Genomic DNA, 16,361 nt, shown 5'->3' with positions numbered 1-16,361 from the left:
TTCCGCTGCTTTTACATTCCTCACTCCGCATCAATTTCTTCGATAAAATAGAAATGACGAAGTTCTTCGGGTTAAGGTTTTGCATATTATCCCTCCAAAATGCAAAAGTTTGAGTGGGAAAAGATAAGAAAGTAAAAAAAGAAAAGAAAAGCAAATGAATTGGAGCTCACTTTGGTCTTCGAACCGCAGAGGGCCGTAGATATTGTAAATGTCAATGCTAGCCGAATTGCATTGGGCTTACTTCATCGGTGACATTTGGTGAAAAGTCGCAAATACTTTTCAAGATGCATATCATGCTTCGTCGGATATCATACATTGCAAAAGATTATTACCAAAAGTCACAAACCAAATGGTATTTGCTTTGAGCAGAAAAACCTTGTAGTGGGAAACGACTGCATTTCCCCAAAAGCTCAACCAAATGTAGCTTCGTGGCGCCCGCCACCGTAACATCGTATTATTGACAAAACCCAAACAGCCAGGGTAACTAAGCTGAAGGTGGCCTTGAGGAAGAAACCAAAAATGAAAGGCTAATTGGCTGAATGAGCCAGTGTGGAGAATCAGAGCTGTACCAAGATCCACTACCTAACCATGTACGCTAGCTAAGCATATGTACGTGCTGAGAGACAATGGCGATTAAGTTGGCATCAAGAAAACGGCCTAAATGAACAACCACTCCAGTCCAAGGTCATCTGGCCTATGGTTCGCTGGTCCAACTTCCTCATCTCCTGGATTACCCCCACCATCACCAGCACCGGGTCGAGGCTGATCTTCGACATCCTGCCTTTCCCTCAGCTGCTTCCTCAAGACACAGAAAGGCTCACCATCATCCTCTTCATGGTTTAGGTTCATCAATTCATGTTCCGTGTAGCCCAGTCTATTATTACTGAAGAACTTGAGTGCAACATCGTTACTCTGCCTCACATTTACTTTCGCACATTCGGCGTCATAAACCTGCATGCAAGGTAGAACGTATTTACTTCCCAAAATTTAGGTAGGTATTCTGGAGCATATCATCGTGGGGTTATGAAATCGAGAGAGATAAACATAGAAGTCACACTACATACATCATAGTTCAGCCATTGATCTGCATATAGAAAAAATTTAACCAATAATTACAATTATTATTTGAATTGAGTTGTATACAGAAAGATGTTAACTGCATTACCTTTGTAATCTTACCATAACTTTAAAGGATCTTGTGTAGTATGATCTAATTATTTCAAGGGACAACTGATCTGTAGATACGCTTAGAATTTTCATTAACAGCAGCCTACCCAAATCGCTTTCTAGGATCTCACCCGTAGCATCCAGAAAAAGATCTTCGCCATAAATTACCAGCTGATAGAGCCTAGAAGAGTCAAACAAACTAAAACTAAACCACGCAGGCCTACATGCATTTATACAATGAATACAAGATGCGTAGATGTTCCACATATATTTTATAGGAGTCTATTGCTAGAAAGTTATCTAAAATTGACAAGTAGACATCTAAAACAAATGTATTTGCAGCATGAAATTTCGACAGTTGAAAGTGAATTATAACATCAACCAGATTTAATGTGTATCAGTGGAAACGGTGCACATAACAGAGGTATTGTCGAGTCTGAAGCACCTTATCATAATTGAGCCATCATAGAAATCATTTACAAGTGATTTCAGCCTAATTAAATAGACTTTACAGAATGAATTCCTCAAACTACACGATAAGAAGCTCTTCGATATTTCCCCTTAATTCAACCAACAAATGGACAGGGATGAACAGCCGTTTTCTTTCGACCATCTAGTACAATCCACTTCAAGCCCACAACTCCTCTCTAACTTGAAAAATAGAGCCCAGTACATGAATAGTGTAGAAGAGGGAATGATTACACATTGAGAAATAAAATCTTGAAAAGCCAAGGAAACTTCCAAGTGCCAAATTTTACAATGGTCCAAGGCAACTAATACAGTTTGATTACATTGATATTCAAAGTTATGTAATGTAACTTAAGATTGGTGTGGATGCCAATATCTATTTCAGACACGACCTGAAATACATAAAAACTCCTGGCATTGTTAGTTATTATCATATTTTAAAAGCAATCGCCATAGAGTCATCCTTATCATGTTCCTACTCTGTATTTGTCGTTTCAGAAGCAACTAAATGAACAAGCACAATGACAAGGGTTTCTTGCATTTGAAGTGTCATATAGCGCTTTCTGCTCATCTTTTCCTTATAGTTTGCCCCAGTCAGCATAGGGGTTCATTGCTGACGGTAACTTTGGGCAGTTGCATTAAATACCCGAGCATCATCATCCGTTAAGACCCATGGAATTCTATGCAGTTCTATACTAACTAGATAACAACATGCTACAAGGGACCACTCATGCCATTACAGAAGGGTTGCACTGTATATATCAGTCAGAATCAATGGCATTGTTGTTACTGTGTTCTAAAAAATTTCAACTTCAAATCGTCAAAATCTTGCAAAAAGTTAACAAACTTGACGCATAATATGGATGCCAAATATGATGCCAAAGCGAAAGAAGCCTTCACCAAGTATTTCCTTCATATTTGGCCAGCACATTCATAACAGTTTGAGACATCACCAACATTGTCCTGTAATGCCATTGTGATTCTATGAAGCCATCATCATTTTGTTTTTACAGCTATGTACGCAGTAATGTGAACTATGTAAGCTTAGGCATGTTTGTCAGGCATTGTTTACAATGTAACTAATACGTATAATGCATCCATTCTCTAGTTTTGGCAAAGGGAACCAGCAGCATTGAGGCAACAACTGCAAATCTTGCAAGAAAATCATAGGTACAATTCTTACACATTAAGTTAATTTACGGTCGTGAAGAGGAAGGATCCCGATTGAAAAGGACAAAAGACAGGTAAACCTAAAGCTCCGATCATCCTACGCATCGCACAAACAGAACCCAGACTACTAATTACGCTTTTGTGAAATCTCCAAAACAAGACATTCCTAACCAGAACCAGAGACTCGCCAACAAAAATGAAGAGAAAGCAAACCAGAAATGTACAAAGCAAATACCCGAATCATGTCAGAGTGAGCCAAGTTGACGAGCTTGGTGGCGAGGCCGCTCCGGCGATGAGGCGGCAATACCGCAATGGACCTGACGTAAGCAATCCCCTCCCTTTGGTCCATATCGACCGTGACATAGCCGACGATCCGGCCATCATGGCCCTGCGCAACCCATTGCAGCTGAGGCCAGCAGAGCACGCTGACCGTGAACCGCTGCACCAAGAAAGCGTCGCGCTCGGGGATGCACCTCTGACTGCAGTCTTCCATTTGGCAGAGATCGTGCACCGTGGCTCTGCGCAAGGAAGCCGCCATTGCCGATCTTCAGAGTTTTTGGGTTTCAAAGTTTGGGCGGGAGGATTCTGTTTTGGGTTTGTTGGGGGGAGAAGAAGAAAGAGCTTCGGGGGTGGGGGGAAGGTCGGTGCTATCCTATTTATACTTAGTAACCTTTCACTCTCTATAAGAAAACCCATGCTATGCATAGAGGAAAGTCACTTCAACGTGAGTAACAACCACTTGAAGGCTGGGTAACTTGGCTTAAAGATTCAATTTTGACGCAAGAAGGAAGAAAAAAAAAAACAAAAATTTAAGTTTCGATGCACAAGCCCGGCTTAAGCGCATAGATCGCAGAGCTCGGCGAAGTCCCCGGCGCGGAGCCGTCAGTCCGCGCCCTTCCCAGGTCTCTCCGGCTTCGCGTCCGAGCAATCCGGGTTCAAGCAGGCCTTCGCCGAAGCCGAGCTCGAGGCCGGCGCCGCCATCGCTGCAAGCCGCGGCGGCAGCAGCAGCGGGAGATGCGGTCTACGGCCGGAAGCAATGCATAATCCCCCAAATTCGCGAGAGGAGGCAGTCGCCGTGAAGAGAGGAGCTCGGAGATGTGCAATGGAGTGGCGTACGAGCCTCATCTGCGATCGCAGAGAGAAAAAGAAGAGAGAGGGGGAGTGGGGTCTGGTCGTTGGAGATCGAAGAGAGAGAGAGAGAGCAGAAGAAATTCGTGCGAGCGTGGGTGAGGGAGGGGCTTAAAAGCACGGCGAGTCGGAACCGGATCCCATGCCACAAAGGTAGGGGTGACATCGAGAGATCCGGACCGTTCATTTCAAAATGGACGGTCGGGATTCATCCATATTACTTTTTAAAAGGAAGATAAATTTTTTAACGAAAAATTTCGAAATTTTGAAAAGAGTGATGTGGATCAATCCAAGACCGTCCATTTTTTATTTGGACGGCCCAAATCGATCATGTCATCACTAACATTGCGTAGAAACGCTATAATTCTTTAAAACATTTGATTTTGTTTCTCTTTGTTCCGAAATGTTTGTAAACCCCATTGCCGTGTATTATTAATTTAGTTGTCGCAGATTGTTTGTGGTGTACAATTGATTTTTAAGACAATATATGCTAACTTCTATTATTTAACAAGTGATCGGTTACTCAATAAATGGGTATTATAATTGCAATGTTAATTTAGGAAAAGGAAATTTCTGGCCCCAAAAAAAAAAAACATAGGAAAAGAACAAAATAAGACAAATCCCACTTATTGCAGAAATTTTCTACTGGCCACAATTTTAGCGACATCATCATAATTTTTCTTTCAATTTGCTTGAACAACAACGTTCTCGTCAATGCACATTGCCTTTCCTTGTCGTTCTTTTTTGCTCCTTTTCTCTGCAATTGAAAGAGAAAAAAAGAAAAGACAAAAAGAACCTAAAACGAACTTCAAACAACGAGCAGCATCACTTCTAGTGAAACTTCCATCATCTTATTTGCCTTCCGCGGTGAGTGGCGACAACTTTCTTGATTCCCCGCCGCAAACACATGATCAGAGGTCGAGCATCAGCTCTAGGAATGCTGTCGGTCCGAGCATCTTCTGAGACCCTTCTTCCCTTTCTTTTCTCTATCCTGAAGAAGAAGAAGAAGAAGCCGATGATACCGGTTGGTCCATGACGTAACTCGTGACGAGTTCCCCCGTGCTTTGATCCGAAACGCACAGCACGCCGTCTATTCCAACAACCAGAGTCGCGGTGTCATTCTGCTTCCGCATGTGCCCCGGCGAGTACATCACGTTTGGGCTCACTCGCCTTTCCCACATAACCCCCCCGTTTTCCTGAATAATTAGCATCTTCTCATTTATCAGCTGCTTCTTTCTTTTTAGGGGTATTGAATATCATGATCCCCGTCAAGATGCAATATCCGGAAGCACATCCAGCATGCAAACCACTAAATTTTGAACAAGGGTTTCATGCCTGTCAAACCCACGAACAGTACCATCCTCACATCCACCAACCGCCTCGGAGAATTTTTAACTCTTATGTGTACAGCTGCAACAATACTATGCAATCGAGCAAAATTTAATCGGCGTCAGCCCTTCATCCATCTCAAGAGCTGGCGACTAGTCAACTACGTGATAAAGTTGGTTGAGAGTACCAGCTTTACGATGTTCAGCAATAGGAAAGAGAGAAGTTAGCCACCAGATAAAGACCAAACTAACATTTGTCCAAATTTAGCAAGTGAAGAGTATTTGAGAGAGAGAGAGAGAGAGAGAGAGAATATAGAGTTAACTCCTTCACCAGAGCTGATTGATCACTGCCTTTAGACCTGAGCTGGTATTTTGTCGGGAGTTAGACCTCGATAAGTTTACCCCACCGGCATGAATCATTCAAAAATCCCTCTCGGAAGAGCTGTTTGATTCCTTTTTACTATTTGATTTGATGTGCCACACCATAATAAGAAGGTAGCAACAAGTCCCAAGGGCCAGAATCGGATAATCATGTAATCGGCTCCCGAGAAGGTAGAGAAATATCATAGGATAGCCGCAAGAGGAGGGAAAATTATTTGCGCTTTTCCTTCTGATTTCAGGTTAATGTCCTATGGTATTATAGCACCTCCGGCCAGAAAGGAACAGATATCTGTTGTTTTGCTTCTTAGCTCACGCCACGAATGTATGGCACAAAACATTAATACATCCATTTCCGTCGCGTAACAAAGCAGCCCTACGTCTCTCCTCGGTCCATCTCGTCATTAATTATTTCCTTTCCAATCTGCCCGCATATTGTCGCGACCTAAAAAAAATCAATCTTCGAGTTAATGGATTACTAAGTTAATTAATGCAACTAACCTAGGTCAAGTCCTCCCAATCTCTATCAATTCGCAACTTAAGGTTCAAATAATTAACATGCCAAGATTTTAATTGGAGTCGTCACTAATCATTTAAGATAGGTTGATTAGGAACCTAAATAAAATAACGAGAGGACTATTTTATTTCTGCGAACCGGAGATTTTGGGTACGGGGACTTGATTACGCTAGTTACTTTAACGCCATTTCGGTACCATTTTACTTCATGAAAAAAATTGATCAAGCAGCTTTAATTGATTTTAACCTAAGCCACAAACATAGGTTATCATGCGGGTGCGCAATCAATTAAATGAACATCCAGAATTCAAAGTAAGCGGGGAGCATGCGCCAAGCAATTTTGTTTTCTCTTTTTGATTTTCACTTTTTTTTTAATTGAAGTCTAACCTATATGCAATGCTTGACTTTTATTCAAATGCAATGGCAAGAATGAATGCATATGAAATTAATCTAATCTACATGACTATTCCAAACATGCAATTAAACTAAACTATAACGCAAATAATATTAAATCTAATTAAATCGACTACGTGGTTCGAATTAATTAAAGTCCATACTATGCAATTCTATATGATGAACTAATGACATGGCAAATGGTATGACAAATGCATGATGACATGACACATATGACATTTTATTATTTTCGGATTTAATTATGACCCTAAAATAAACTATGCCAAAGGAATAGTTATCTTGTTTATCTTAGAGTTTAAATGAACCTAAACCCTAACCTATCGAAGATAAGCTATTTTGGGCATAATTATCTATCTAAATATGCATAATATAACCTAGAATGGGGATCTAATCTAATTTATTCTATGAATCAAATAAACATGCAATCCTATCTATATGATTTTATCCTAGAATGCAATTTCAATTAAACATGGCAATTCTATCTAGAATGAAACGTAAATCTAATCTATATGCAGCAATTACCTATATGCAATATTTTTTTAGAGATTTTCAACATGCATTCAAATATTGCAAGAAGATAGCAAATCCAATTAGTTCAATTCAAATATGGAAGCAAATAAATCCTCTTGAATATTTCGCAATTTCTTTCGAATCAAGTTTCGATCTAAAGCCCGATAGATAGATCCTAAAAATTCAAAATACCCGCTATGTCAATGATTCCATCTAAAGCCCTATGGATAGAATCAAATCCATATGTGCGGTTGCGAATTAGGAAATATTTTCCTAATTGATCACCTGCGACTTAAAAAGATTTCGTTGGATCACGAAATAGCTCAAATAGTTAATCAAATATTCAAATCGTGGCACCAACTTCCAGCATATCTCGAGATAAGAATCATTACCTAATTCCAAAGCTTTAGCAGAAAATTTTGAGCACCAGGCGAATTCTCGAACCAATCAGCTAGGGAGGTTTCGTATACACGATTAGGACTAGTGAGGCAAAATCACAACAGCTATTTCGCACCTCAAACAGCACCTAATCAGCGGAGAGATTGCGCTCAAAAGTGTGATACTTGATCCCGAACGGCTAGCAAAAATCTGCACTGCAGAGCTAATGAAATCGTCCAAAAAATAGCACTTTTTAGACTAAGAACAGTGACAAAATAAGACTAGAACAGCAGCAAATTCCAGCACTAATCGACAGGGGATTCCAATACCAAATTGCAGCTAGAATAAGGGCTGAACGGATGCAAAACAGCGGTAAAAATCAGCACTGAACAGAGGACTAAACAACTGCTAAGATCGGGACTGAAAAGTAGCAAAATTAACACCAAACCGTGCATGATCAGAGGCCAAACAATAAAAGAATTGCTCTTGAACAACAGCTCGAGATAGTGTGAATCAGGAGCACCAAACGAGCTTGAACAGTGGCGGATTGGCTTCGGTGGACTCTTAATTTTAAACAATTCCTGTACTGGACTAGGCGTAAAAGGGAGCACTTAATTTGACCAGAGAAAAAAAAAACTTTCGGGGATGATATGCAAAAATAGAAATTCTCCAAGTGTCGCCCTCCAAAATCTGCCGTGTTTGACAATTGTGTGGCCTCCTGCCTGTCAAATTTAAGTTCAAATTTGTGCCGCCGATACTCCAATGCAAGATACAATGCGTGAGTAAAAATTAAATATGGTAAAGATGATTTTTTTTATTAGAACTAAAATTAGTTTTATTTTTTTGTGCTTAAAAAAAATTCAAAATTTAGGTGTCAACACATATTTAATTAGTTCATATACATCCTCGGTTAAACTAAATTTTCTTTTGGATTGATCTACCTATGTTGGCCCCGTTTGGTTCGGCGACCTCCCGTCGGCGAGCGACGGTCCCATCATGCCACCGGCGGCTGGAAGATTCCCTCCGCCCGAATCTGACAGTTCGCGGAAGACGAAGGCTTCGAAGAATGTCTCTTCACTTTTCACACAAAAACTCGCATTTGGGCACTGGAAAAGCATTTGCGACTTTTCACCAAATGTCACCGAATATACAAGCGCAGGCCAAAACCCTAATCCATGACACTTTCTCCCTAGATTTTACCTTACGGAATATTTTTATTTTTATTTTTATTTTAAATATTTTTGGGGGGTTCGGCATTTTACAAACAACAAAAGAAGAAGGGAATTAAAAAAAGGAGGAAAATTGGTCATTCTAGTCTATGTAAAGAGTCAACGCCGGACACAACACTGTATATAAAAAAGCATAGACGAAACCCTAATCCGCCTGGAAAGTCCCGCTCTACTCAGGCGGCCAAAAGCGGCTTCTTGGAGCGAATCGGCCCTTCGATGCAAGCGCTCCCCCTCCAACTCTCCCAACGATCAACATGAAGGTACTTTCTCAACTCTCGTTTACTCGCCTCTACTTCGGTTTGACTTTCGCTCGAGATTCGCAATTCTCTAACGCGTCCTTTTTTTTTTTCCCTCCCTGTCTATAATCATCAAGTTCAATATAGTGAATCCCATCACTGGTTGCCAAAAGAAGCTTGTAATCGAAGATGACCAGAAGCTGTAAGTTGAATCTTTCTATGGACTAGAATTGCCCTCACGAATTGCCAATGCTAAATGTTGAATGGATTGTAGGGACAGATTGTGGGATGGGGTAATCAATAGGGAGTAATTTTGGGGTATTCCAAATTGGGTTGAGAAAAGTTGCTTATTGTTGATTTCAACTCTAAACTAGGGAAAGAAATCGAAAGTTACTGATCAAATGATCCAGTTCTGACTTGTCTGTTACGTAGCAAATGTCGAAGCATAGGTACCTTTTGATGGTACTATGGCCTTGGTAGCCAATTGTTGTTCTTTTACTCCAGTTATCAATACAATTTTGCACAACCTCGATTGTTAGTAAAATTCCAACACTAGATTCCAACCTTGGTCCAGATGAACCTCATTGTTTAACAAGTACACTGAGCATAAAAATCTGACCTTTTTGCGTGGATATCTGACCCAGTTTCTAGTATAAAAGAAAAAGCTAATTCTTTATTGCTTAGACATGTCCAAAGCTGGTGAGGACTATATTTATTCAATTAGTTTAGCTCTGAAAGGTAACTGAGATTCTTTTTTTTGACATTTTGGATTCAATGTTGGTTTTGTCTGGCTACCCATGTTCTTTATAGGCCATGCTGCCGTGCTAGATCTTATTGTATGGAATCCAACATCACTAGCATTTCATACTTAAGGATTGGATCATAACAATTTGATGATTCTTGTAAATCCTAAGTCTTATTTTATTGTCTTCGTCGGAAATATCATTATCTGTAGAGGTTAATGGCCGATTTTCTCTATAGCAAAAGAAAAGGGATGTGGTGTAATGAAGTCCTTATAATCTTTTTCATGCAGTCGGGCAGATTTTGATAATAGGATCTCACAAGAACTCAGGGGTGGTCTGGGTGAGGTATGTGTCTGCAATAGTTTTATGGAGCTTTTGGCAATGTTTTTTTAATCAGTTCCATTATTGATTGTCCTCTATGTGAGGCAGCAATTCGGCTACGTGTTTAAGATGATGGAAGGCTGTGACAAACAAGGGTTTCCAATGAAGCAGGGAGGGATGACTCCCGATCATGTTCGTCTCTTGTTTAACCTGTCGAAGGAAGATGACATTAGGAAATATGTCAATCCATGTCGCAGGACCTTCGCTACTAAATCTGGTGAGGGTTTTCATCATTATTCAAATTTGTTTTCTTTTCCTTTTGGCTTATTAAAAGGCATCGATTCTGATTTGACTTTGACTCTTGATGTTATGTTGAGTTATAAACACGTTCTGATCATTCTTCTCTTGTCTTTCGATAGGGAAAATTAGAAAGTTAGGCCATTGACATTAGAAAGGAAGTGTACGAATTGCTGACAAGAAGAAGAGAATTGCTAAGGCAAAGGCAGAGGCATCTGACTGCCTGAAGCTTCTTGCTACTAGGTTGAAGGAGCAGCTTGAGCGCTGCGGTGAGAGCTTGCTAAGAACAGATCCAGGTTGTCTGATGCCTCAAAGCCTCTCTTGCAGCTTAGGTTGTTTCTACTTTTTGATCGATTTTGGTGAAACGAGGAATTTCAGTTAAGGCAATTTTGGCAGCTGAGAATTCAGAGAATTGTCATTGGGAAGTTTACTTATAGCTTTTAGCTCTGCCTCGGAATTCAGGGACATTCTATCGTTGGGTTGTTGCTATTCCTTAGTCTCAGAACTTGAAATTTATTTTTAGAAAGTTCAGTTGGCTCATATGCGGATGGAGTGATTTAGGTTATACAGGAATGTGGAGAAAATATTTAGAGTTTTCTAAGAGGCTGATGTGCTGGTGCATGCTTTGCTTACATCAACTGATAGATTGGTAATATGCCATGTTCAGCGATGGAATTCTCTCTGCTTCATTACAGTTGCCAAGCTTTGACCACTATGGAGGTTATGTCACGGTTAATAAATTGGCAACGCATAATAAGGATTCCTTCCTCTTCTTCTACGGCTTAGCGGAGGCATTATGAGTTCTTAACTCTCGCATTTGCTCAATCTCTAATGTCATTGCCAGGTTTAAGAACAAGTTCGCTTCACTTTAAGCACAAGTATTTGTCCATTATTTGATCACTTCTATGGCAATCTCTCCCTCTGCGCAAAGTCGACATATCTAATAATGGCCAAAGAAGTGGTAGATCATAACTGTATTGCTATTTTTCATTTCTTTCTTGGAACAAAGCTTTTTTTCGCCGTCGACATACGTTTGTAGGGAATAAGACCTTTGAGTTATCATTAAATGCAGTTTAATGATGCCATCTTCTTGGGCTGGTTGCACAATGGACGATGCCCTAAGTAGTGTTTGGTCTTGCTCCGCAACAATTTTTAACTGGTTTGACTTGGGCGTCACTCTACGTATGATTTATAATTGCTCTTGATTCTTTAGCTACGTTCTCAGTCGATGGATCCTAGCTGGCTCAGTCTTCAAATGTATGTGCATGTTTCAAGTGAATCGATTGTCACCACGTGTCAAAACTCTGCCAATTTGTAATGGATGAGCTCATCAGGTATTGCATCGATGAGCCTTGTGGCTGTCATGATCGATAAGTTTATTGGACATTCCACCAGTCGAGCTTTATGGATTAATTGTATAGTCATGACCTAGTTTTGGCCATTAGCTTCTTTACATTTGGGCATAGTGTCAAAAAAAAAAAAGTCTTACATTATTTCCACCCTCTAAACGAGTATAACACTCCCGAGATTGTTGTTGTGAAGAAAATAACCTCAAGATAAATAATTAATTAAAATCACAAATGGAAACCAAGAAAACTGCTATGTATTGAAAATCTAAAAGCCACACATTGTCATGAAATACAAGACAATCCCTATTAATCAGAATAATGATATTTTATCCCACTGCCATATGTTGTTTGCCATTTGTGTTGTATATGAACTTTATTTCCTCTCTTCAACTAACTAACATGCAAGCTGATTTCTATAAAGAATATTTTTGTAATGAGTTTGAACCTATATGGTAATTTTTGTTCTCTAACATAATATAAATATATATATATATTGCAATTATAAAGAGTCCACAACATTTACCAAAGACCCCCTAAGGAATCTTGAACTAAAGAATTATAGATTAAAAGGAATTATTTTTCGAACAAAGAAAAAAGGAGTTATTCCACCGTGAACTTCAGAAAACATTGTAAAAAATGTACTTTGTTAATATACGCTTTTAAATTAGGGTCATGATAATTAATTAATTAAAATAGTCGAATCTTAGATGATTCTCGTAAAAAAAACAATGAACATGTAAAATTCTTCGATTTTACCAAAAAAAGAAAAAAAAACTACAGTTTAGGAAATGTTGATACAAGTTATATTTTTCCTCTTCCATCATTGTCGCGACCTAGAAAAATAAACGAGTTAAATTCCAGGCTAATGGATTATCAGGTTAATTAATTAACTAACCTAACTCGGACTCTCCCAAGTCCATACCAAATCGCAACTTAAGGTTTAAATAATTAACATGCAACGTGTTTTGAATTGGAGTCGCCACTAATCATTTTCGGTAGGTTGATTAGAAACCTAAATAAAATAGCGGGAGAAAACTATCTTATTTCTGCGAACCGGAGATTTTGAATTCGGGGATTTGGTTACGCTAGATTACTCTAACGCCCTTTCGGTACCATTTTCATGAAAAATATTTGATTTGGCAATTTTGATGGATTTTACTTGAAATTCAAAGGTGCAATTTTTTTGATTTTTTCTTCTTTTTTATGAGAATATAAAACATAGAACTTTGTGCGATATACACCACGGATGATTTAGAAAGAAAGGAAACGCAGCCAATCACGAGTATTTACAAAAATAAATTAACATGTACTAATGCTAAACTTTGGAACACGTGGCATGTCTAAAATAGACAAACAAATATTCAAACCAAACGATTACATTTTTGTAGATCGAGATGGAAAGGATTACCTTCTATTACACAAAATCTTACTCACATACACGTTATAGTTCCCTTCAAGATATCGGAGCTGGAAGAACACGGCTGTCGTCGAAAATGGCAAGCAATGGCGTTGTTGGGTGACGAGAGGCGAAATGTCGGGACTCGTCGAAGATGATGCTCGACTAAAACTCTTTTCTTCACTCTCGAATTTTCTCTTCTGATTTTGCTTAAGAACTCTCTTTTTCCTCTCTAAAAATTCTTCTCAAAAACTCTCTCAAAACTCTCTCAATTCTCTTTCACTCCCCCCCTCAAATTTTCTCTCTAAAACTCCTCTCAAGAGCTCTCTCCCTTTTATAGCCAAATTTCTCCACCCTTCATTCTTCATCTTCATTTCTTCACCTTCCATTTTCATCTTCCCTTCTTCATCTTCATTTCTTCACCTTCCATTTTCATCTTCTCTTCATCACCTTCCCTTCATCATCTTCTCTTCTTCATCTTCCCTTCTTCATCTTCTTTTGGTATTTGCAATACAGTCCCTGAAGTTTTAAGTATTTGCAATACAGTCCCCGAAGTTTCAAATCTTCTCGGTGTATTTTTCCATCCCGTGCCTAGTCTAGACGCATGCTAAATTAAGTGTTCTGTTTGCCCAATTATATGCCAATGCAATGTACGCTAAAAATAAATATGTGAGATGATTTTTATTTAGAACTAAAATTAGTTCTAATTTTTATGCAAAAAATAGATTAGTCAAAATTTAGGCGTCAACAGCTGCCCCTCTTTGAGTGGAGGCTCGTAGAGGTTCCGCTCAAAGACAAAATTGAACCCTAAATTTTGACAGTGCAAATGATGAATGAACTTTTTGGCGGGAGTTTTAATCCCATTTTTATGAAGTGATGCATGATATGCAAGACCGTAAATAACATGTGCTAAAACTTCTCCTCCTCTCTTTTTGTTAAAGAAACCCGCACATGGATCGCATACGAGAATACATGTTTTATCAAATACCTCGTAAGTCGACGATTCCCTTAATTTCCAAGTTTCTTGCAAACACGAGGACCTTAAGGTATTTGGCCTATCCGTTATCGGAGACTTCTCCCTAATGCGAGACAGCGCAAGATATATGTGTCGTTTGAGATCACAAGAGCTACGTCGTTGTGAGTCGAAAGAAGTGAAATCAAGTTCACAAGAGCTACGTCGTTGTGAGTTGATTAAATGTTGAAATCGCCGGTACATATGTCTTCACGATTCGACAAAGGGGAACCAAAATCATAAGAGCTACGTCGTTATGATTTGGTTTGGATCAAAATCATGGGTGCTTATGTCTTCATGATTTGATAGAGGAGCCGAAAATCGTAAGAGCTATGTCATTATGAGCCGACTAAAGGTCAAGATCACCGGTGCATACGTCTTCGTGATCTAAGACCGAAATCATAAGAGCTACGTCGTTATGATTTGATAAGATGTCAAGATCGCCAGTGCATATGTCTTCGCGTCTTGATGGAAGAGGCATATTGCCCGAATTGAACAATATTTGATAGGAGCACCATCGAATGGAATCGATAAGTACAAAAGGGGCATATTGCTCGAATTGAATCATAACAACTATCATCAGAAGAGTTGTTAATTTGAAAAGGGGTTCAGAAAACTTACCTGGGTTCTCCAAACGATTAATCAAGGAACGAAACAGATTGCTCGTATCGTACCTGGTAGGCATTTGCCAGCAAAACTTGCTCATTCAATAATCCTTGGATGAATTTCGAGACCTTGGGAGGGAACTCGAACATCGGGAATGTATTACCTATCATAGAATGTTAGAGGTAACACACACAAACATATTCAACAATGAGTATAATGCAATCACTCATACTATGGTTCATGCATAACCATTCTGTCAAGTTTGCATTACCAATTTTGTCCAGGGAGGTTCTCACATTACGAATACCTCGAATGTGAGTTAAATGGGGGGACTTCAGTCCGAAAGGGCTTTCTCTCACTCTCGAGAAAAGCTATTTATCCTATCTGCAGGATTCAAGAGAAATCACTCAATCTTTCCATCATCGCATTCGATAAGAATCCAAGTAATCTCGCAATTGATACGACCGAGCCGATCTGGAGGTCTTGATTAGGACCGTAATGAGGGCTAGGTCAAAGGTTTACAAAGGGGACTCTAGTTGAGTCAAGGCTACTGAAATGAATTTCTTCGTTATCTGCTCCGGGTTTACAAGTCAAGAACCCCGCAAAAATGAGAGAGAAATAATCTTGCTCGAACTTCTTCGAGCGATGCTTAAAATAATTGAGCCCTACATTATTAACTCAAGTGCCCTAGTCAGAAAAGACTTTTGAAGGGTTGCACGGTGGCTAGGATTGGGGACCGAGGAACGAAAAGGCTCGTTTTGGCTCAAAAATTAAATGAGAAGGGGCTTGACGTTGGTCATCATCGCCAACTAGTCACCGATCTTGGTCTTCTGGAAATGTCTTCAGAAAGAATACCATCATTGAATGAGGGATGGTAGTTTTCTACTGAAAATTGCACTTTGCAAACCGATTTCTTGGGGAGTCTTCTTCACAACAAGTGTCTGTCAAGGATTTGCAAGAGACACAATGCAAACATGTACATGGAATTTACAACTTAACATGCAAAAATGTACATTCAAAATTCAGAAGTACTTTACAAATGAATGTGCATTGGCCTTACTTTTAGTAGGCACTTTGCTTTTCTTATGCTTGAAATTTTCATATGAGATCAGCCTTTGCTTTTCTTACTCCCGACTCTCATTTTTCTTTTTTTCTTCTTTTTTTTTCGAGAAGAGATTTCTTTTCCTTTTTCTTTGAGAGCTCTTCGACATCTCTTTATTTTGCTTTTTTTTTCTTTTTTCGAGAGCGGGCCCTTCTCCTTTAAGCTGAGTTTGCCTCTCCTTTTTTTTACAATCCCATGATTTTGAACCAGGAATTACAACAAACATAAACATTTACAAAGAAAAATTATGTAAACATAAAAAATCTAGCATACAAGAAATGAGTCCATTCGGGAATTCTCTGTTGACCCGACCATCTCCAATTCTAATCCTTGGGAAAATGCTATCTTCGCCTTTGGAATGAGCAAATGATCACCAACAGGGGTTTAAGAAATGAATTTGCGGGCTCAAGTGGGCTATGCGAAGAATGAAGTGTATAGGATAGAGAAATGAATGCTCTTCATCATCCTAAGGCACTTGAATTAAAATTCGAGTATAAATGCAAAGAAACACCCGAAGATTAATGTTAGTTCGAGCAAGAAAATTTCTAACCATTTACCTCGTGTTGCTGCTGGAATTAACTCGTTTGGACCCCGATGTGGGGTGGTTCTTGAC

The 16,361-nt window shown here is 39.3% G+C and overlaps 2 protein-coding genes across 2 annotated transcripts; one reads left to right on the top strand and one right to left on the bottom strand.

Annotated features, from left to right (window-relative positions):
* Positions 1-596: 596 nt before the first annotated feature.
* On the bottom strand, positions 597-3,466 carry LOC115742230 (N-terminal acetyltransferase A complex catalytic subunit NAA10-like). The gene is made up of 2 exons (XM_030676383.2): positions 3,041-3,466; positions 597-951 (listed from the first exon to the last, which is right to left on the bottom strand). Exons 1-2 carry the CDS (start codon positions 3,341-3,343, stop codon positions 658-660), a joined length of 597 nt encoding a protein of 198 aa, XP_030532243.1. The 5' UTR covers positions 3,344-3,466; the 3' UTR covers positions 597-657.
* Positions 3,467-8,940: 5,474 nt separating this feature from the next.
* LOC115731906 (40S ribosomal protein S6-2-like) lies at positions 8,941-10,665 on the top strand. The gene is made up of 6 exons (XM_048278954.1): positions 8,941-8,946; positions 9,060-9,124; positions 9,956-10,010; positions 10,095-10,263; positions 10,406-10,418; positions 10,527-10,665. Exons 1-6 carry the CDS (start codon positions 8,941-8,943, stop codon positions 10,663-10,665), a joined length of 447 nt encoding a protein of 148 aa, XP_048134911.1.
* Positions 10,666-16,361: the final 5,696 nt, after the last annotated feature.

Source organism: Rhodamnia argentea, chromosome 5, assembly GCF_020921035.1.
Source record: "Rhodamnia argentea isolate NSW1041297 chromosome 5, ASM2092103v1, whole genome shotgun sequence".
Classification (NCBI taxonomy): Eukaryota; Viridiplantae; Streptophyta; class Magnoliopsida; order Myrtales; family Myrtaceae; genus Rhodamnia; species Rhodamnia argentea.
Note: the sequence above shows the minus strand (reverse complement) of the source record. Positions and strands in the feature narration are given on the sequence as shown.

Bases quoted from the DNA above. Each gene is read 5' to 3' on its own strand.
- LOC115742230 (XM_030676383.2), bottom strand. From the start codon at position 3,343: ATGGCGGCTTCCTTGCGCAGAGCCACGGTGCACGATCTCTGCCAAATG. The intron at 952-3,040 runs GTATTTGCTTTG...CCTTGCATGCAG, and splicing joins CTCACTCTGACATGATTCGG to GTTTATGACGCCGAATGTGC.
- LOC115731906 (XM_048278954.1), top strand. The intron at 9,125-9,955 runs GTAAGTTGAATC...TTTTTCATGCAG, and splicing joins ATCGAAGATGACCAGAAGCT to TCGGGCAGATTTTGATAATA. The intron at 10,011-10,094 runs GTATGTGTCTGC...TATGTGAGGCAG, and splicing joins TCAGGGGTGGTCTGGGTGAG to CAATTCGGCTACGTGTTTAA.